This window comes from Schistosoma mansoni, chromosome 1, assembly GCF_000237925.1.
Source record: "Schistosoma mansoni strain Puerto Rico chromosome 1, complete genome".
Lineage (NCBI taxonomy): Eukaryota > Metazoa > Platyhelminthes > Trematoda > Strigeidida > Schistosomatidae > Schistosoma > Schistosoma mansoni.
The window spans coordinates 23,968,847-23,992,496 of NC_031495.1; the positions used below are offsets into that span (position 1 = coordinate 23,968,847).

At 33.8% G+C, this 23,650-nt stretch overlaps 1 protein-coding gene across 1 annotated transcript in view; it reads right to left on the reverse strand.

The window, feature by feature from the left end:
* Nucleotides 1–22,875, reverse strand: part of Smp_140590 (hypothetical protein) — a gene marked incomplete at both ends in the record, with an annotated part of 39,972 nt that extends 17,097 nt beyond the window's left edge. The window contains 6 exons of the mRNA XM_018793746.1: nt 1,969–2,319; nt 3,823–3,944; nt 4,960–6,132; nt 10,377–11,325; nt 16,423–16,633; nt 22,868–22,875. Coding sequence (XP_018648227.1) covers nt 1,969–2,319; nt 3,823–3,944; nt 4,960–6,132; nt 10,377–11,325; nt 16,423–16,633; nt 22,868–22,875 — 2,814 coding nt within the window. The remainder of the gene's footprint in view (nt 1–1,968; nt 2,320–3,822; nt 3,945–4,959; nt 6,133–10,376; nt 11,326–16,422; nt 16,634–22,867) is intronic.
* Between the last annotated feature and the right edge of the window lie 775 nt (nt 22,876–23,650).

A 23,650-nucleotide genomic window follows, 5' to 3' on the forward strand; every position in this document is an offset into this window, starting at 1 on the left:
GTGCGAAACCTTTTTGACCGCGCACGAAAAATCTGCTCAAAAGAATGCCTCGAAGAAGAAATTACTACAATCACCAAATGCCTACGTGAAAATGCATATCCGGATAAATTCATCCACAAATATGCTAATACAAACCCTCCGATTAAGCATGATACAGTTGAAAAGAAAACCTGCTTCCTATCCTTACGCTTCAAAGGAGATGAAGTCGCCGGAATTATCAATCACAGAATTAATTCCGCTTTAAAAGTGACCTACCCGGCAGCCAAAGTGACTACGTTATGGAAAACATACTGTTCACTGAAACAAACGAAAATCGACAAGTCCTCTCCCCTCTGTTGCTCCAAACTGCATTTACCAATTCACATGTACGTGCCGTAGCACATACATTGGAAGAACTGAGAGAAGAGTACAGGTTCGTATTTCTGAGCATATTCCGAAGAACTTGACGTTGCGAGGGACTAAAGCTTTTAACAGTGCAATAGCTCGGCATCTACTTGACACCGGGCATACCGTCGATATTATGTGCGCGTTTAAAATTATCAATAGACAAAGAACCACTACCACTCTCCGCTTTGCTGAAGCCATTGCAATTAAGAAACTGAAACCGGACTTATGCATCCAAAAAGAGACTTTAATAAACTTATCACTACCCTGGTAATCCTTTTGTTTCTGTTTGTTTTGTGTTTTGGTTAATTTATTCATTTACTTATTCTAAGATAATTTTACACTCCCCCCTATTACCTAATTCTTAAAATAAATTTTATTCACACATTTCCACCACCTGATCCTCTTAAATCATCTTAACTTTCCAAACCCTATTTAATTATTATTACGTAATCTACCTTATCATTAGTCAATTCCATTAATCTCTACAATTATCACACAATTTATGAACTTCACTAAATTATTACACCACCCACCCTGGATTAACCTCCCTCTTTTGACCCCTGACCTGTTTCTAGCATATATATATAGTTATTATTGTAATCACGTTATTTACACTCATTTATGTCAATTGTTTCATACTATCTTCATGTAAAAATTCTATCACAATTTTGGTTTGTAAGCAGCTGACGAGAAACCTCGAAATAATATGAATTCATACTATTCTGCATCAATGTTTGTTCTTGCTTTATTTAAATCTATTTTTGCCCAGCACTAGCATAACTGTAGGAATATCTTCTCCAAGTGATAGAACGTGAAGAAAAATACCTCATTATTTATAGAAGCGGTAACAAGTTGACCGTCTCTATGTACAAACTGAAACCGGATATCCTTGACAATCAACAGGAAGATAATGATTTTAGTGCGAATATGCAAGTTTTGTCTTTTATTTCACCGCAACCAGCAGTCAATAGTAATGCTCCTTCAACTCCTACTAATATAACCTGACTCAGAACAACAGTAAATAAGTGTAAAAGTTATATTTATTTCCCTAACTAGTTCTAGTTTTAGAAAAAATCAATTTTTTTCTAGCTAGATTTACACCCATACATCAGTTGTCTAATATCTATTCACATTCAGCTTCAATAACCAGCTCACGTAACATTAAAAATATATATCAATTCAACGTGTCTACATTTTCATTAAATAATATCACATTTTTTATGCTACCGAGCGTTTTTATTCCACGTGGTTATCTTTTCCCCCTAATGCCTTAATGAAAGACATATACCTGCGCTAGTTTCATGAATAAACATGTCACTCGCTATCATTACACGTATATATATACTGCAGTTACAATAAAGAAAATGATATCACTTATTAGATTTCATTCTGCTTACGTAAATGAACTAGGTAAATTAGAAAATGATATTCAATGAATAATTAACTTATAATTAAAAATCTAGCAATAAGTTATCAGTAGACGCTTTTTCATAGCCATTGAAAGAAACAGAACGTCATACGTCAAATAGTTTATCAAAAATGCAGAACTGATAAAGAATATATAAATAAACTGAAACTCACAACAGTATAGAAGCTTTGAGATATGAATTTCAGAGTGAAATTCACTTGTTGCTTATCATTATTGCAAACTTCATTATCTTTAAGTGTTAAATGTTGAATATTATTTGAAGTACTGTATGGAATTTCGCTATTCATGCATTGGCTCTTCAAAACATTTAGACCACCATCAGACCACAATTGAAGATAAAGTGTTTCACATTCATTAGGTTCTTCATAGGAGGTCTTAAACTCAAGTCTTATGAAACAGGATTGACGTACAGCTGAATTGTACTTGAAATGACCATAAACTAGTGCACTTCGTCCAATTGTTAGAGGATATGGTAAATCCATGGTGGTATCACATTTTATTGACTTTAATAAAACAATGAGTTAAAACAAAAGCATGATTATAATCAGAAAGGTGAAATAATAAGCCTTTTTATCATACACTAGAGCAAATCATTTCAAAAATGTAAATATTTGTTACTTTCCCGTTGAAATTACTGTAGTGTTGCAATGGTTATCATAGATTCACAGAGAATTATTTTTTTGCCAATATCATTTACAAATCAACATTTCATCAACATGAATTAACATCATAAGTGAATTGAATTATGTCATATTTATAAAAGAAAACCATTGCCTCACTACCATTTGTATTGTGTAATCAACCAAAATGAGCTATATTATAAATTTTGTGAGCACGAAAAAACAATTATAAATGGTATAATATAATTCTATCTAATGATACAAGCGTTATTATATTGGAACACTATTCGACTAGATTTATGTTTGAAAACGAACATCCCTATAAATTCATGTTAGCTGAATTGTTAATGCCAGTCCCTCAATATAATACAAAAACTACTTAATAAATAATAATATACACACACAAGATGATTTGACAAAATGAAGGTCTGATAATTGTTTTAATTGTGATTACAGATGTATAAAAAGTAAGATATGAAGTTTAAATTGACCTACGATTATGGTATAATTAAGTAGTTAATATAAAAAAGGGTCATTCTATCTACATCAAATAAACATTTCAAATTCAATGAAATTTAATTGAAAAGTTATAATCAACTTGCCAAATATTAGGAAAAAAACATTTTAATAGAGGAATATGATCTGGGTTAATAAAAATCTAGAAAGAAACTACAACACATCAGGACACCATGTAGACTAATTTTTGAAAAAACAGTATTTCACTTAAGGCTGAATTTATTAATTACTATACATGTTAGATAATCTTATTAAGACTATTCCTGTAATACATTCTTCAGTGAATTCTTATAAATTCTATATAGTTGGAATCATGAGTCTCTGGACAGCCGTTTCGTTTTATTGTGGGACTCCTCAGCAATGCGCATCCACAATCCCGCCTCGCGAGATTTGAACCCACGACCTATCAGTGTCATGTGCGAGCGCTCAACCTCTAAACCATTGAGCCGACATCCAATGGTGTTAATGTCTGTTGGGCGATAACAACTCACTGAAGACATTGGTGAATGGTTGCTCAATTTTGTGGATTGGTTGAAGTTAGACAATGACACCGTTAGATCCTGGCTCACTGGTCTAGAGGTTAAGCACTCGACTGATAGGTCCTTGGTTCGAATCTCGCGAGTGCGGGCTAGTGGATGCGCACTGCTGAGGATTCCACAATAGGACGAAACGGTCGTCCAGTGCTTCCAGGTTTTCCATGGTGGTCTAGCTTCAATAGACTCATGATTTCAACTATATAAAATTACTAAAATCTCCACCAAATCCCCTTCTGATAATTCTTATAAATATTTTTAAATAATCTATTCAAGTAACTGTAATCGATCATTTTAAATGTTTATAATTATTGTTAAATTATTTTAATAAACTAACCTGAATAATATTTTTTAATAAATAGTTTTGAATTAAAGATTTTTGAATTATAGGAGCTGCAGCATAAACATTTGATGTATAACTTGGATATATATTCCCATCTACACGGATTGGATTATAGGCTAAAAGAAAAGTAAAGAAAATTAGTGAAGTATATACCTGTGTAGATATACTAAGATTAGTGAAATTTCATTTCATTTTATTGTGAAGACTATTAGTTGTATAGTTGGTAAGCATCAACTACATATAAATTACTTATCATTGTCTTTTTATATTTTTACGTCCTTAAAGTACATAATTATTCTGTAATATATTCATATACCACTTTGAAGAAGACTTTCAAAGTACTTGGTGATGAATAATGTGTTCAACAACTGGGTTATTTAAGGCAATGAACATAATAATTATTGTCTCCAATGTAGCTCTGTCACAAAAGATGTAGGTTTACAAACATTTATATTGAATTGCTTCAAAAACAATGATATAGCTTAGTCCTGACATAATGATAAAGTTGAAATGACGAAAACATTAAGTACATAAGTATTTAATATATTCAACATGAACTATACGACTACTTCTATCCTAACGTACGACATAAGTCGATTTATAAACCTTGTCTATGGAATCTAAAATGCGGTAAGTAAACCATGGGGTACTTTAGTTTTTAATACCTATAAGTTTTGAAAGAAATGCATGTTTATTCATACAGATGATTCGAATAATCAAAGCGTATAATCGGAAAGGATAATTACTCTTAATATAATCGGTTTTCGACTGCTTTATAGAATCCGTAATTTCTCTAACGAAGCAAAAACTGAACAGAAGTACCTTTTTACTAAATATTGATTTTTTTATGACGGTATAAAAAATATTTGCATGAATCTACAGCTTCTACATTTATTATTTCATCATGCAATTTGTAATTTTCATTTTAAATAGTGAAAATTTCAACCTTACAGTCGGTGAACTTGTGGACAGTAATTTGATACTGAATAACTTGTAAGGTTAGATTTGATCCTTAGAAAAAGCACCAAAGATCATCGGGTACAGATAAATTTCTTAATGAAAATATTTCACAAAGATTACAATGTAAGGTGAACTTAAGAGTAAATAGATGGTGAAAAGAATTCTCCTTACGTGAATTAGAGCTGTTCAACCAAGATGAAACTTCTTCCTTTTTAGCACTTGGACGTTTTCTATATTTCGGGGTCATTTTACGATCAGTTGGTTTAAGCGACGAAATACTGCTGCTTACTGAGTCTTGACTCCCAGTTTTATATAACCCCATATTACGTCTAGCTTCACGTTCCAATTTTGTTGATCGTTTGGAACGATAATTTTTCAGAGAACGTTTACGATCAAAATAGTATTGACTTTTACCTACTTCTAAGTAGCATTCATTGTCAGTATACACGTCACTGCCTGCACTCTCTGTTTCATCACTGTCTGATATATATTCACTTAAAGAACGAGATTTACGTGAAGATTGCACTTTTTCTTTTAGTCCATGCTTTATTCCTTGTATGTCATTGTTATTAGTACCAGTTAAGGTATAATCTGCATAGGGTAGATGGTCTGCTAAATTGTTTTTGTGTATATCCGCAGCTATCTCTGATGCACTTCCACTTGGCTTCAAGGGTTTTTTTCCTGACGTATCCACTGTAGAATACGGACCGAAGCTTGGATCACAGCTCTGAGTAAGCGTTATATCTTCATGGTTAGGACTTTTAGTTCTTGAGTGTATTATCGCCGCTATTTCAGGAGCTGTACCTTTTAATTTTAAATTTGCAATGTCAGAGGAAGGTTCTCTAGTATATCTTGGTGGCCTAGGTGATTGATCAGCTGGTGTGAATGGTCTTATATGTGAGTCTGAACCTTGAGCAATGGTTATATCTTCTAGATTTGAAGTAGGATGTTTCGAGTGAATTAAAGCTGCTAATTCTGGAGCTGGTCCTTTAAGTTTACCATGTGAGTGCAAATCACTTAAAGATGAAATCTCGATAGATTTTCTTGAGTCATCCAACGTCTTGCGTTTAAATGTATCATAAGGACTACCAATATTTTCATATCCATCATAATATTTTCTGTCAAAAGGTGGAAAATGAGTATCTTCAGACAGTGTTTCACGACCAGTTAAATTAAGTGCATCAAATTCAGTTGATGGATTGGATTTATGAAGATAAGCTGCAATTTCAGGTGCTGGTTTTTTAGACATCTCTTTTGGTAATCGTTCAGTGACAGCTACATTAATTACCGGATTTTTAGTGCTCCTAGCAATAGTAATATCTGATGCTATCGAAGGTGTTTGGTCTGAAATCGTAAAACATATGAAAAAAGTTAATTGACAAAAATGAATTATACAGAACAAAAATTTCAGAACAAAATTTCAATAGCCATCATACTTTATTTCTCAATAAGTAGACTTAAATAATCTACGTCTTTACAAATTTTATATTGATTTAAAACTAAGAAGTTCAAAGAAAGGAACTTATAGTGTTCTTACTAAATATACCATCTATTCTCCAGTGGTTGTTTAGATCTAAAAAAACTTAAACATAATTGCTATAAAAAATTAATTTGACTTTTACAATGACAAGTTCTGAATGGACAATTGAATATAATTGATGTGAATGTTGTTTTTCTATTTGTTTAGTTAATGGTTATTAGTTAAGACCAGTTAATTCAAGATTTTTTAAAAATCATTTATTCATAATCAGATTGTTTCATACACAGGTATCTATACCGAGGTTGGACTTGATAGTTTCAAGTAGATTAAGCATTAGATAGAGAATTAATATTAAATATATTTTTGTTATATCGCAATAAGTAGAAAAATTGTATATCTGACGTATCGTGACATAGTGTAAGCCACTTCTTCAGAGTAAAGAAATAACAGACATTAAATTAACATAAGCTTAAATAATACAAAGGAAACAATGCAAAATATTTACTTTGAAGAAGTGGCTTATATTAAGTCACGAAACTTTAGAACTACAATTTTTCTACATATTGGAATATAACAGAAATATATTGAAAAACCTGAAAGCACTGGACGGCCGTTTCGTCCTATTGTGGGATTCCTCAGTAGTACGCATCCACGATTCTGTGCACCGCTGAGGAGTCTCACAATAGGACAAAACGGCCGTCCAGTACTTCCAGGTTTTCCATAGTGATCTAACTCCAGTTGATTCATGATCTTAACTATTAAAATTACTATAATATCCACAAAAACCCTTCTGATAAAAATATATTGTTTTGTGATGGCCACACAATTCATTGATCAGATTAAGAACATTCAAATCAACGACGACGAGCTAATGATATCCCTTGACATAACGGCGCTATTCACTTCAATTGAACCAAACTTAGCAAAAGAAACTCTGCCCTTGCTTCTAACCAACGACGAAAATCTCGCGAAATACACGAAGCGTCAAAGTCAAAGCCTACTTGAACTGATAGATTTGTGTCTAAAAACATATTTCCAATTGAACAACAAAATCTACGGACAAACAACAGGGACGCCAATGGGATCACCAATATCAGGACTTATCGCAGAAGCGGTAATGCAAAGACTAGAAACCACGATTCTACCAGTGATCAAACCAAAAATTTGGATTCGTTATGTAGACGACACATTCGTCATCGTCAAAAAGGATGAACTAGAAAACACCTACAGGCAGATCAATAACGTCTTCAGCGACATTAAGTTCACCATGGAACAAGAGTCGAACAACAAGCTATTATTCTTAGATATATTAATCACCAGAACCGACACAGGAAAACTGGAGACTCAAGTGTACAGGAAGTCGACCCACACCGATCAAATTCTCAACTACAATAGCAACAACCCAGGAACTCACAAAATCAGCTGTGTAAAAACTTTGTTCAAGAGGGCGAGGACACACTGCAACACAATCACAGCACGAAAAAAAATGAAGAAAAACACCTGAAAACCATCCTTCAAAAGAACGGCTATCCAATCAATTTCATCAAAAAATACCAGTCGCACACATCATCAGAAACGAAATGAAGTATATAAATCAACAAAAGGATCACCCTACCATACATAAAAGGCATATCGGAAACGACAACAAGGCTGCTGAAAACCTTCGGAATAGGTGTTGCCTACAAACCAACAAAATCCATCCACTCAATCTTATGCAAACCAAAGGATGAAATGACAAAAGAAGACAAAACAAACATCATCTACAAAACAAATTGTGCCAACTGCGATAAACGCTACATCGGACAAAGCGGACACCCCCTTCATCTTCGCCTGCATGAACATCAATTAGCAGTCAAACGTCACGACATTTTTTCACTCATATCAATACACTTAGGCAACTACGGACATACATTCGACTGGAAAAATGTGGAGATTTCGGACAGAGGCAATTCCAAAAACACCAGAGAATTTTTAGAAGCTTGGCACTCAGGTCAATCAGCAATGAACAAGCACATTGAAATCAATCCAATTTATCAACCAATCAAGAAAATTATTCAGAAACATAGGAACAAAAATCAAACCAATAGGAGATACAACCAAAACAAAGAAATAAACAATAACAGATGTAAGGTCAATAAGAACCAATCAACATCGAGGTTCACAGGACGAGCTGTGAATCACATGTGAAGAAATTCAAATACTTCACTTCTACCCGAGGTTTGTGCTGATGATGTCGTTCACAAGGACGATGAAAGCTCCACGACCAAACCATCCAGCTCGGAGAACAAACCTATATCAAAATATTGTTTTGTACATACTTATTCTGTTGTAAATACCAGACGTAAAATCTGAGAAAAGATTTAGTTGTGAGTGAAAAGCCTGTTTAACTATTCGTAAATATTGAAAATGAATAGGTGGTCAGCACATCTTCGTCATGTAATTTCTTATATTTGATTAAGCTGTATTACAATAATATTTTCTATTCTATGGTTGAGTAACTTCTCATAAATTTAATTAGATAAGCATCTTTAAATCTGTGATTTTTACACACCCTAGAATATTTCTTTCGATTCGCCTCTCTTCGGCTATCATCAAAAAGCCATTGGTAATTATATTTCTTCTATTAGATCGCTTAATTTAATTTCGATTTTATTAATGAACTCATATCAGCATAATTCAAAAATGAGTATAGTAGAGTTTAGGACTCCTCAGAATTTCTCACACATGACCTGAAACAAGAATAAAGCCAAGATCTACAGGTTTTATGATAAATATGTCATATTCATATTACCAAGTCACAATTTAGTGGTCTACATTTTCAACATAAATCACTACATAAATGGTTCTATCTTCATGCTGTCATTCAGTCGTTATAGTTAAACCCTATTAATCACAGCCTCTCATTAGAACTTTAGCAATCCTCCTCGGGGTTAGCCAATATTAGGGATATTATTATTATCAAGCTAAAGGATTTGAGAAAATTTAGTATTTTAATTCAAAGGTACAAAATTTCAAAATTTTAGATTCAATTCATTTATCTGACCTAGATTATTCTGAGTTGAGGAAGCTACCAATAATGTTTTCGTACTGGAAATATGTATTTATAAACCGTATACTTAGTACATTTACATTAAGGAGTGCACAAAATTTTAGATTTGACACCGTGATGAATCAGGAATATTTGGTCAATTCCCAGTAACCCCTGAAAATCAATTGGTCAGATACTATTATGGATAATAACTGGATTTTATAAATAAAAATGTTTATACCATTAAGAATGATGTGTACAACAATCATGGTGTTTATTATAAAAAGGGATTGGATTCTTATGGCATATGAAACCACTAAAATGACTAAATTCAAGTCTCGATGAACGGATAATATTACGACTTCTGAGATCGACTAAACTGTATAACCTATAAATTATTTCATTGTGAAGAACCAAATTAAAACTAATGTTTTCAACCAAACTGTTCTGTGGACGAAAACGAAAGCTAATAACCTATTATTTTCGAACTTTCAAATACTTTAAAGAGACCAATAAAACAAAACTGTGGTTCCACTGAAGACAAATAATACTTGGATCTTTTCACAACAAACGTAGGTACGTTTTATTTAAAACCAGTTTAAAAAAGGATCTTATATCAGCTGCTATACGAACCTCTTCATGAACGGAGAAATAAAAACCTTATTTGAGAAATACTTCGACATTGGAAATATCCAGAAAACTCTAGTTACACACGTTGGCTGCTAAATATTACTCCAATCAGATAACACAACAATGCTCTCAGATAGTTATAGTCATAATTTATTCTTTTTATTAGTCTAATCTTGATCTGAAGTAGGCCAACTTGATTGTCATGGTTCGGACAGTTGACATAACATTTTCCTGCTAATTGTCATTCTAATGACTTTTACAAATGTTTTTGTTGTTTCATCGAATGCAAAATTTACTTATTTAGTTGTTAAATATTATGGGTTAGTTAGAGAAGTAGGATTGAGTGATAATGATGAGATAATAGTCATTAGTACGCATTTACACTGTGAAATTCCCTTCATCCACAGTAATTTTATTTGACTAATCTAGCTAAGGGCATACTGACTGTACCTTTAGTTTTCGAACGTTTAAAAGGATTTTTTAAATGTAAACCCTTCTTCTTTTTCTCGCCTTCGCCATCTTTCAACCTTATGTCTGGCGTAGATCCTTTGGATTTCTTAGAGTCATTACGTACATCTGACTCGGAGCCTGTTGATTTTCTGCTCTTTCCAAGTAAACTGAATCGCTTTTTCTTATGTTTGTCCTGCAAGTTAGGTGTTGATGTTGTAGCAGAAAGTTGAGATCCTATGTGATCTTCGTCATCCAATACAGAATAGCTTCCATGGTGTAAATCGCCTGCATCTGTCTGACTTCTGCCTTCGTTAAAACGTTGTTCAATTTTACTATTACTTAAGGTAGCAGATTTTCGAGAACCAAAAATAGATGTTTTCGACTTTATATGTGACGTATCATTTGCATTAAGGTTACCTCGACTTCCCATTACGTCATTAGCTGACTTGCCTACAGGTGGTAATGTTCCAGAGATCCTTGAGTCTGAATTGTGACTAAAGTCAATACTATTACGATATGAATGGGCTGCAGAATTTCGATCTAATGTAGATACTTTGTAATCAACGTCTAAATATGCTCTAGATAAATCATTTGACGTTTTCCAAGCAGTAACTTCTAGATTACTATCTTTACTTTTTATTGATTGTTTGTCCAATTTGGAACCTGTTCTTGTTGGTACCATTACTGGTGGATCATTTCTGCGTATGGAACTTTGTCTTAGCTCATTGACACGTACAAAGCCTGCTTGTGTATCATCCATTCTAATGCTATTACTGTCATTAATAGCAGAAGACATGTTTGTATTATTATTCATTTCCTCTTCATCATAATACATGTCTTTAAATTCGAGAGATAGTATATCAACTTTTCCTTGCATTGATAAAGCAAACGCTTCATTCAATGGTACAAGATGATCTTGGCCACAAACGTCCTCCCCGTTTAATTTAACCTATAGAAGAAGAGAAAACATAAGAACAAGACGAGAAAATTTGAATGATTTGAAACTTAATAATGAAATTTCAGTTGAAATATATAAATACATATTTCAAATTCAATTATCGTCTTTTTTCCGAGTTTATTATTTTATTTGTTTAAACATATAAATATTGGTACAAGAAGGCACCAAATATATATGCGCCGCACAAAACTCATTCGATTTGTGTGAGGGATGTGATACTGCCCAGGTGCCCAAACTGAAGCAGGTGGTTTTCTTAGGAGGCCACACCCGGAGCCTTTAACATAAAGGTCTGATCCACAAGGCATTGGAGCATCGTCAACAGATGCAGTCCCATGGTAGCCGGTGATCAACGATTGATTCATACGCCATTTGTTCCCTCAGGATACTGGAGCCCATGTGCACCATCGGTTTGGAATCAAGGTTTTCCAACTCCCCTAGGTGGACTTTCGGTGTCCACCAACCCGGTTAAAGCGCCGGATATTCGCTTTTCGTCCTCTCAATTTCGTGAACAACACCCCCGCCACGAGAAGTCAGTGAGTAGGACTTCTCTGACAGAGGCTATATATTCGCGTGGCCATGTGAGAGTATTTTGAGAGGGAGAGCGGACTCTCCGGACTCTCGGCCGTACCAGGGCATTTGGGGGCTTATAATTAATTCCATATGTTCTTTCTAAATTTCAAAACTGTGGCTACTAACTATTATCTTCACTACTCAGTAGTAAATTGGTGAGTTTACGATATATTCCACAAAGTTCGTCTGGACATTTAGGCAATTGTAATGCAGTAAAATGCATGAACCATAATATATATTCTTAGTCATATCAATTATTGCCCAATTTAAAAGAATTGGTAACTGGGAATTTGGAATAGAGATTGAAGTCTATATCTTAAAATTTAGCCATAGAATATAGTCGATAACTAGTTATAGAACAAGCATTACACGTTATCTCTTGCTAGAAAACCTAGTGTAAAACACTTTTTTAATTATGTTTAAGCGATCACGATTCTGTAGTTACATCCCAACAAATTACGATAATCAATCTGGATCAATTGTCAGATTAGTTATTCAAAGAAATTCAGCCTTAGTTCTTACTTAAAATCTGTATTTCTAACTGTTAAACCATTAAAATGAATATGATTATCAAAGTTATCATATGATAAATTCACATGAAACTTCCTTATTTTACCTAATCTGTAAGAGTATCACTGTCATAGTATCCTCAATATGTTTTAAAAGATATTGTTTAACATTTTCAAAAAAAGTTAATTTTGTGCACTGTAGTTAACAATTACAATAGTAAAACAAATAAATCTAGGACATTTGTGTATGACAAAATGTTTTTCTTTTAATTCAACAAACGAAAATGATATGACTCTATAACTAAATAGTTACATGATGATCAGAAGAAAAATGATATTTATATCTGATTATGAATTGTGAAACAATCAATGAAAATATCTGGCTTTTAAGTGGTTACATTCCTTTTAATTTTTGTTGTCAACTGATACAATTCAGAAATAAATGATCACCAATAGGGTACAAAAGAGTTATTTAGTTTTAGTTATGATCTTTTAACAATGTGTTATCAAATTTGGGCAAAATATGAACGTTAAAATGTTAGCTTATCCCAATTGGTATCTGTCAGTCATGGAAAAATATTTCACTTCAATAAATAATGACGTAAGATTAGTGGAATGAATGAACAATATGTTTAGAGAAAACAAAAACAAAATGACAGGTTGTAAAGTTATTAGATAAATGGGCAGTAAAGCTGTCTACACGCACTATGTTACCAGGGCTACAATGATATGTGAGAACGTATGTACGCACTTGATCTACATAGTTAAAAGATATTATTTATTGTATAATCGATAAAGTTGACATGTTTCTTCATTTAAAGAACTGTAGTGAAAAATCGTATCTCTACGATTTATGTAAACTGGTGGCAACTCATCTTGGGAATCCAGAGAAGACTTGTTCTATACTTGACATTTCTGGTAGTTCCCATAACAAAGCACAAAATATATTCTTTATAAATATAGATTATTTTAGTTTGGGTGGTTGTTGTTTGTGGTAAAAATTGACATCATCAGAGAAATTCCAATGTACAGGCAGAATTAAACAGCTGTTAAGATTTAATTTACACGTTCAGTAATACTCGCTTAAGAGGTGCATATACCAAAATTGGAATGATACAGAGAAGGGGTTCCATTTTTTAACTCCCCCTGTAGCTCTTCTAGAGTCACTACCGATCTCAAGCTCGGGCAAGGGAGGAAAGTTGGGCGTGAGGTCATCAACCCAATCCCGTATAAAAAAATCTTGCCAAAAAAACGTCAACCAGAATAAACTAATTAAACCACATAAACCCTGTCCTCCAAGTTGAACGAAGAATCATAACGTCTCAGGATGAAAATCGAGATTCTACGGAAGTCGCGAGGCCGATGCCACTTTTAACAACCAGAGCAAAACTTTTTATGGACCATTCAAATAGCTACGCAAATGAGGAGATACAAAATGGTGGTTCCCGAAAACAATGGAACCCATCGGACCCAAACTGGACGACGCAGGCCAGGTACGGGAGAGAAACTTCTGTACTCCGATAACGAAGAAAAAATGCTCCACACACTCAGGAAGTTGCTCCGATGCTGTCCAAAGAAGCATGCAAAGCACCTGATGGTTGGGGATCTCATCAATCCAGGATAATTAAAGCATCCTTCAAACCAAAGAGGGAGGGAGTTACAATGAATGTTATCCAAAGTAGTGCACCCATCAGTGAAAGCAATCACGACGATGATCAGTTTTATGGGAGGCTGAAATCAATCACAGCGAAGTACCCAAAAAAGGACCTCACCATCCTTATGGGAGATCTAAACACCAAAGTCGAAATGGACAACACCGGATATGAAGACATCATGGTACGACATGGACTGACTGGTAAAAATGAACGACAATGGAAAAAGACTAGCAAACCTATGTGCCCTAAACAAATGTTTATAGGTGTCACAATATTCCCACACAAACGAATACACAAAGGTACATGGATCTCAACAGAACACACCACAGAAAACCAGATCAATCATATTTCCATCAGTAAAAAATTCACAACGTGAATGGAAGATGTGAGAACCACGAGAGAAGCTGACATAACTTCAGATCATCACTTCAAAGTCATCAAGATGAAAGTAAAACTAAAGAATCATTGGACAAATGGAGCAACAGCATCATAAAGGTTCAATACAACCCTCCTTCAACATACTGACAAACTCACCCATCTCAAGATTACTCTCAACAACAGATTCCAAGACTTACAGCACCTACTGAAAGAAGAAGAAACTATTATGGTAGACAACTTGAAAGTGATCAAAGGAGCATTAACTTCAATGTGTCAGGAGGTTCTGGGTCGCAAGAAGCATCATCAACATAAGGAATGGATCTCCATGGGAACCCTGAACAAGATTCACTAAAGGAAGAACAAGGAGACAGCAATTAACATTAGTTGAACACGAGCAGAGAAAGTTAATGTACAAGCAGAGTACGGTGAAGCAAACAAGTAAGTGAAGAAGAGCATTGAAGCTGACAATCACAAATACGTGGAAGACCTGACAATGACAGCGGAATAAGCTGCAAGAGAAGAAAATGTGACAAAACTGTGTGATACAACGTGGAAACTAGCTGGGAGATATAGTAAGGCGGAGAGACTGGTCAAAGACAAGGAAGTAATGAGAATCGTGGAGATTCAAGAAAGGATGAACAGGTATGTGGAGCAATTTGAGAAACTGTTGAATTTGCTGGTGAGCGGCCTCCAAGATCGGTAACAGGAGTATGTAAGTAAGGTAGTAAGTTCAGCAGTACCCACTAATATCCAGTGTCAATGGTTGGACAAAGGACCTTCCAGATTAACAGCAAACGCGTCACCTTTAGGTCATTTGACCAGCATCCAATGATACACAATATCGACTTCAGATGTTTATATTAAGCCTTCAAAATACTTTGTTTTGATATTGTTTATTATCGCCCAGATATCAGAATGACAAAAATAAACCAGATTTATTAACTGCAGTTTGTTGAGAAGAACCATTATACGTTGAACTCGAGTTTACCAGTTAACTGATTCGCTTCACTTGACAGGAAAACTTTGACGAAATTTTTTTCCTTTTATTTATATGCAACTATTCAAAATAATTATACTCAAATCATTCACTTTCTGGTCTACAACTTGAATGAGTATAATTTCAACTTTCGGTCTACCCATATACACATGAATATCATATTCTTAATGCTGTTCAGAATCAGTTTCCATGTTCGAACCTATTTCAGTGATTTCATAATATTTAAATGACAACGCCTAATAGCAAATGATATAAATTTTTGAATATGTACTATAGGCTGATAAATTACATGGAGCTTTTATCACTAATATTATTTAAGTGATGGGTTTGTCGAACTGTGAGAGAAGTAGTAAAACTTCTAATTTTCTACTCCAATAACGCTTAGGCTTGGTTTAAATGAAATAAAAAAGACAAAATATAAAATAAATCTATAAATTCCTCTTATTTTTTATTTTTACATTGCCCAGGCACTATGTAACCATAGAAACAAAGTGCTTTGAATTAACTTGGATTTCAAACGGAACCAAAGCTCTTAATTCTTAAGGGTTTTGCCGCTTACTGGATCGTCACCAGCTGGAAATAAACACCATTCATAACCTTTATTTCCTGATAAATATCTAGATAGATTATTTGATATTATTCATAAATGTATATATTGTATTAGTAAAACAATTAACAAAATCCAAAACTTAAGCTTAATGCTATAGATGTAGTTTTTGTAGCACAATTTTTGATATTCACAATTTTATACAGCCGAAAAAATTGTGTTTGAAAGTTCTATGGATCAATTTCGGAATATGACTTAAGGATAGAATAATAACGGAGACAGGATGTATGTGAAAAGGAAACATTATACATTATACATATATGATATATGTCAAATACAGTTTTGAATCAATTCAAAATAATAGGTTACCTAGTAAAAAACATGTACTTAGAATTAATGAAAATATTTAAAAATAATACAGTTTATGCTTACAACATAACATTTCTTATATGCATGTACGCATAATTCGAAAGGTTTATTGATTTGTATACCATTCTCCACAGTACGTTCTTGTTTTGCTACCTTTTCTGGATTACGACTAATTACAGTCACTAGACCATCTGTTGTTAGAATGATTTGTAAAGGTAATTTATCAAATACATTGTGAGTAGAACCTTCTTCTGTTAATAATTCAAAAACGATTCTGTAAGAAATTTCAAACAATAGATATTTATTAATTTTATAGTGTTATAAATAAAGGTAAATAGTCATATGTTTTCTAATCCCATTAATATACTTAATGTATAATTCACATTAAATCACAAACTAATGTACAACTGGCATCATTCGACAATTGGTTTCAGAGGATTCAAAAGTAAATAGCTGTTAAATTAAGCCAGAATACGGTAAAACCATTTCTAGTTAGTTCTTTGTTCTCTTAGTTATTTAATTGTATAACAAATGGCTTCAAGTATACCTTTGAAAAATTCCTTACTCGCTATGGTTTATTTAGGACCGAAAACTAACAATAGCATTCTGTAACTTGAATAATACCATCAAATGCTTGTGTTTCACTTCATACGTTACTCTTCAGATTTTGTCTACTCAACTAAGTCTATGTTCATCAGAGGTCATGTAGTTGAAGGTTCTATTTCACTTAACACATTCTATTTTTGAAAAAAATCGGTTGAACTATAACCAATCTGTGTAGTAGATATCAATAAGTATCAAAAAATGCTATTATCCAAAAAGAAACTGCCTCGATTGCATGCTTTTTAACAGGATAGATGTAAGCACTTACATATTCCACAGTCATCTGTACAAGTCTGGAGGAGCGAAAACAAGTCTCGAAGTGTTGTAGAAGTTATTGTTGTATTTATATGCAGTCTATTTTTGTCTGCACAACTCTATCCATTGAATGGTTTATTCCAAACTGGTCAAGTATTTTATGACCATTCTGTTTCTATATTATCTATGACCTTGCTAATTACATTTATGTGAATTTTTATGTACTTGGCCTGTGTGTCCCTGTTATCTTTTCTCCAATGAACTATATGTAATCATTATGCTTTCCGTGTTTGAAAGAAATTAACATTTCATTCTCATTCAAACATTAAAAACACTATCTCTTCTCAACGAATTTATTTACCTCAATTTTTAAATGATTCTTATTATCATTTATCCTGATTAATTCTACTATTATTTGAGACAAAGACTTTTGAATAATGAATTCTTTCTTTATTTTAACATGAATAAGTTGTAGTTCATCGAGATGATCATACTGAATCACTATTGATGTATTTATATTTAAAAAAGATATATTACTGCTTTAGCAGCTAAATGATTTAATTATCAAGCTTTCGTTGTTGTTCATCAGTTTTGTACTTTACTTAATGTGAACTCTGATAATGTCATCGAAATCGATACCAAAACTGTCTAGCTTAGATTACGCACCATCAAGTCACAAAACTATCATTTAAACTATTTGACTTCACTTAGTATTGTTGGTTTGAATCTTCCCATTGATGTTTAGGACTGTAACTGGTCAGTCTCTAATAGGCATATTGTGCATACTGTGCGTATTGCCTCGATATTGCCTTAATTCACAAGCATGGTAAGCAAAGATGAATAGTGGCTAGCAGTGGAACTCAGGACGCGCGTTTCGTCCTATTTGGGACTCGTCAGAGTGAATATCAACTCTGAGATGCAGGTACATCCAGTTGACGAGACCCAAATAGGACGAAGAGCGCGTCCTGGATTCCACTGCTAGTCACTATCCATCTTTGCTCATTTGACATCAGTTTAAAATTTAAGAGCTTATTACTCTATTCTAAATTTACTATATATAAATGTGAACTGGATTTGGTGTCCTGGTATAAAACTGCTGTCTTATAGTATACAATTAAATTTTTCAATAATAATGTATTTTCAGAATTTTAGCAACCGTATTTTAAATACAGATAAAATAGTAAGCTGTAGTAATCAGCAACACGAATCCTCCACGCTTTATTCCTCAATCACGTTTTTACTGACAACTCAAATCACCATCACTCTGACATAAAATTATTCTAAAACTCAAATAATTTAAGCAGCTCATTATTTGTTATTATTAAATCAAACTTTATGAGGGGATCAGTTAAATACCTTTTTTGACATGAACAAAATACTATGTCGACATGCTGTAAACAATAATTTAAGTATAACTTACCGTTTACCATGACATACTCCATGAATTTCGATATAGTCTCCATCCATTAAACAATCTGGTATTTCATATGTGAATTCTGTATCCTGAATAAATCCAAAAAATATTAGAACATCTTTGATTAATGAGTAATCTTGAGAAATTGGTAAATAAACTTTAAATATGATTCTTATGATTTATTGGATGATACGTGAAGCCTCATTTGAATATGTTCAAAATTTATATGCCCGTTAATGTTTTGGCCTACAACTTCTTGTTTGAGAATAACGTAGATCTTCACAGTGCTTGAATAATATTTGGACGTTTTCCGACTAAAATCTCCTAAATGGATTCAAATTTTAGCTTATCGCATTACTTACAATACTCAAAGTTACATGGATCTCAACAGAACACACCACAGAAAACCAGATCAATCATATTTCCATCAGTAAAAAATTCACAACGTGAATGGAAGATGTGAGAACCACGAGAGAAGCTGACATAACTTCAGATCATCACTTCAAAGTCATCAAGATGAAAGTAAAACTAAAGAATCATTGGACAAATGGAGCAACAGCATCATAAAGGTTCAATACAACCCTCCTTCAACATACTGACAAACTCACCCATCTCAAGATTACTCTCAACAACAGATTCCAAGACTTACAGCACCTACTGAAAGAAGAAGAAACTATTATGGTAGACAACTTGAAAGTGATCAAAGGAGCATTAACTTCAATGTGTCAGGAGGTTCTGGGTCGCAAGAAGCATCATCAACATAAGGAATGGATCTCCATGGGAACCCTGAACAAGATTCACTAAAGGAAGAACAAGGAGACAGCAATTAACATTAGTTGAACACGAGCAGAGAAAGTTAATGTACAAGCAGAGTACGGTGAAGCAAACAAGTAAGTGAAGAAGAGCATTGAAGCTGACAATCACAAATACGTGGAAGACCTGACAATGACAGCGGAATAAGCTGCAAGAGAAGAAAATGTGACAAAACTGTGTGATACAACGTGGAAACTAGCTGGGAGATATAGTAAGGCGGAGAGACTGGTCAAAGACAAGGAAGTAATGAGAATCGTGGAGATTCAAGAAAGGATGAACAGGTATGTGGAACAATTTGAGGAACTGCTGAATAGACCAGCCCCATTAAATTCACCGGACACTGAAGCAGCACACACTAACCTTGCTATAGATGTCACTCCACTAACGATCGAAGAAATCAGAATGGCCATCGGACAAATCAAGAATGGGAAGGTAGCAGTACCTGACAATATACTAGCTGAAGTACTAATGTCAGACGCTGAAGTAACTGCAAACATGCTCCGCCTTCTATTCAAGAAGAATTGGGAGAAAGAACAAATGCCAACGGACTGGAACGAAGGATACATCATCACGATACCAAAGAAAGCAGATCTGAGAAAATGTGAGAATCACAGAGACATTACACTGTTGTCAATACCAGGAAACGTTATCAACAGAGTGTTGCTGAACTGGATGAAAGTCGCAGTGGACGCAAAACTTCGAGATCAACAGTCTGGATCGATCGTGAACAGACCGAATTGCGACACTACGGATCATCGTCGAACAATCAGTTTAGTGGAATTCGTCACTACACATCAACTTCATTGACTATGAGAAGGTGTTTGACAGTGTGGACTGTAGAACATTTTGGAAACGTCTTCGACACTATGGAGTTCCTAAGATTCTCAACATTATCCGGAACTCATACAAGAACTAAACTGCAAAGTCGTGCCCGGACGATGGCTGACAAATGTATTCCAAGTGTGGACCGGAGTCAGATAAGGCTGTCTATTCTCCACCTTCCTCTTTCTTCTGGTGACTGACTGAATTATGAAGACCTCGACATCTTAGGGAAAGCACGGAATACAATGGATAGCTTGCTAGCAACTATACAATACGAGCCTCGCAGATGACATTGCCCTCCTATACCGTACACACGAACAAATACAGACGAAGACAACTAATGTAGCAGCAGCCTCTGTATCAATAGGCCTCAACAAACAAGATTCTCAAATATAACACGGAGAACGCCAAATCAATCACACTTAATGAGGAAACCCTGGAAGAGGTGGAAAGTTTCACGTATCTGAGTAGCATCATCGATGACCGAGGAGGATCTAATTCACATGTAAAGTCGAGGATTGGCAAAGCAAAAACAGCATTCATACACCACAATAACATATGGAACTCAAAACGACTGTCAACCAATATCAAAGTCAGAATCTTCAATTCGAACATCAAGAAAGTCCTACGCTATGGAGCTGAAACGTGGAAAATTACTTTATCCATCGTCAAGAAGTTACAAGTATTTATAATCAGTTGTCTACGCAAAATACTCAATATTCACTGGCCGGATACTGTCAGCAACAGCGTTTTATGGGAGAAGACAAACCAGCTTCTAGCTGAAGAGCAAATTAGGAAAAGACGTTGGAAGTGGATCGGATATACATTAAGGAAATCACCAAACTACATCACGAGGCAAGCCCTAACTCGGAATCCTGAAGGGAAGTGAAAAAGAGGAAGGTCAAAGAACACATTACGTCGGGAAATAGAAGCAGATGTGGAAAAGATGAATAACAACTGGAAAGGATGGTTTGGGACAGGGTTGGATGGGGAATGCTGGTGTGCGGCCTATGCTCCTCCACGAGGGGTTACAGGCGTAAATAAGTAAGTAAGCATTAACTAAAACAATTTAGACGGCCTACCATTGTATCTATTTTATAAATTAAAGGAATACCGAAAAGAACATCAAATAAAATTTGGAACAAATATATCATCAAATGAATCATTACTCTATTAATTACACCATGTGCAAAAACTAACAATACTTTAAATTGTTTGTTAGATATCTGCTACACTAGATGACGATTTACTATGGCGTCAGACTATTGATAACATAATTTTAAAAAATTATTCAGTCTAAATCAACCCTAGGAATTATCACCAACGAATTAAGGAATAGAACAATATATTTTTAATGCTACGAACTATAGCTACTTAACATACAATTTCAATAAAGATGTTTAGTTACAAAACAATGCTATTAATGTAATTCAATATCAATACTTTTTTTTCAATTGTATGTTTACAGCTCAAGTTCGTTCAGATCATTATCGAAGATTGAAAATGACCAAAAGGTATTCAAGTGTATTTGCCTTATTAATAATCAAAAGTCATATTCTCACGTTTATAATGACATTATATTAAATAAGATGTTAATGAGTAACTTAAATCAATCTGATTATACAATTTATGGTAGGGAAAAATCATTTCTTTTGTGGACTGGTAACCCTTTGATTAATCAAACCGTAAATTTCTGTTCAAAAATCATTTATGAACATATGCGACTAGATTCAAGTGAATTTCATTGAGATGTATTGTGGATATTAATTTAATGTAAAGATTAGATTATTGAAAAAGCTTGGAAACTCAGAAAGAACAGTTAAATGGTGGCAAAAGTTTGCACGCAAATTTAATTTATACTCGGTTGATTGACATTCAACACTCAGCTAAAGGATTAATAGAACCTTTTAGCAGTGTTCATTCACACATTTACATAAGACAGAATAGAATCTCGCAAATCTTGTACTCAATGTTCTGCATTCCAGCTAGTGCGTTAGCATCCAAAGGTCCGCGTTTCCAGGTCCCGTCAGAACGATCAGCATGCGAAGTGATCTATGGATAACCAAACACACCTGGCGTTTTTGATTAAACTGGTAATTACTTTTAAATCAATCTTGAGAACAACCTTCTACTTGCTAAATACTATGCAATCTTTTACTACAAGAAACATCTTTATTCAGAAAATTTCAACCAGTAAAAGTCACCATAGATTACGTAACTGACAAGTTGAAACTAAGCAATGTTAATGACAGAAGAATATATGTTATCGTCATAATCTTGCGGAAATTGGAAACGTGTATGCAGCAATAAAGTAACCGGAAATTTAGATATTAAAATTAGAGCTTTTATACAGTGAGTTGAATCTTTTTGATTGATTGACTCCCAGATATTATGAGTTAACACTGAACAACAGTCATAAACATGAATTGAATAGCTATTAATCAATCCTTGTTTCTGAAAGGTTCTGTTACTGAGTCCAGCTGAGATACGGAATGAAACTACCTGCAAAATAATCGGTTATCTATAATTACCATAAAAAATTGAATCTATTCAATAGACTTTAATGTATATAGTAAAACAGTCTTTGAAATTGAAACTCACCTGATCATCAAAAGATTCGTTCATGATGAGTTGATTTTCCGGCCTCTAATTTTCTTGAAAATTGAATATTGAATGGTATAATGAATATTTTACAATATATTAAATAAATAATAGTCCAGTTTATCAATATTTAAATGGTGTTATATTTAGTATATGTATATACGTTTATATTGTAGACTAAGATATAATGCACCAAATGTGTTTTTGTCTATTATACACTGTAATTTCAATTGTAGAGAAATAAATATTCGTTCCTGCCAAGAAATATACCACTACACTTAACAATTTTTAATACTTCTGTAATATGAGTCGTTTTTAAGAATTTTCAAGATATTTCATACTCATAGATAGGTGCTCACAGAAAGTAAACACTTATATACGTACACACATATACACAAATACAAATATACACACATAAACTTTGAAACCAAGATGAATAGTGACACAACAAATACAACTACATATTTTATAATAAAGTCAGATAAACACACATTTACTATTGTCAAGGTCGATGGTGTATCTGTTGCAAGTTCACTAACTGGCTATTTAACAGACTTAGTTTTGTTTACTTGGTTATTTTTTCTATCGTGATAACGGCACGTGAGCACACACAAATATGTTTCTAACTGTGTAGATATATAGTATTTCTGAATGAGACTTGTTCTCAGACATGTTTACAATAGTATTTCAAGAAAACTATTAACAACACACTTTGAGAGCACATTAATGTTACCCTACAACAAAGTGTTTGTGTGTGCATCTAGAATTTGTAGACTCACAATT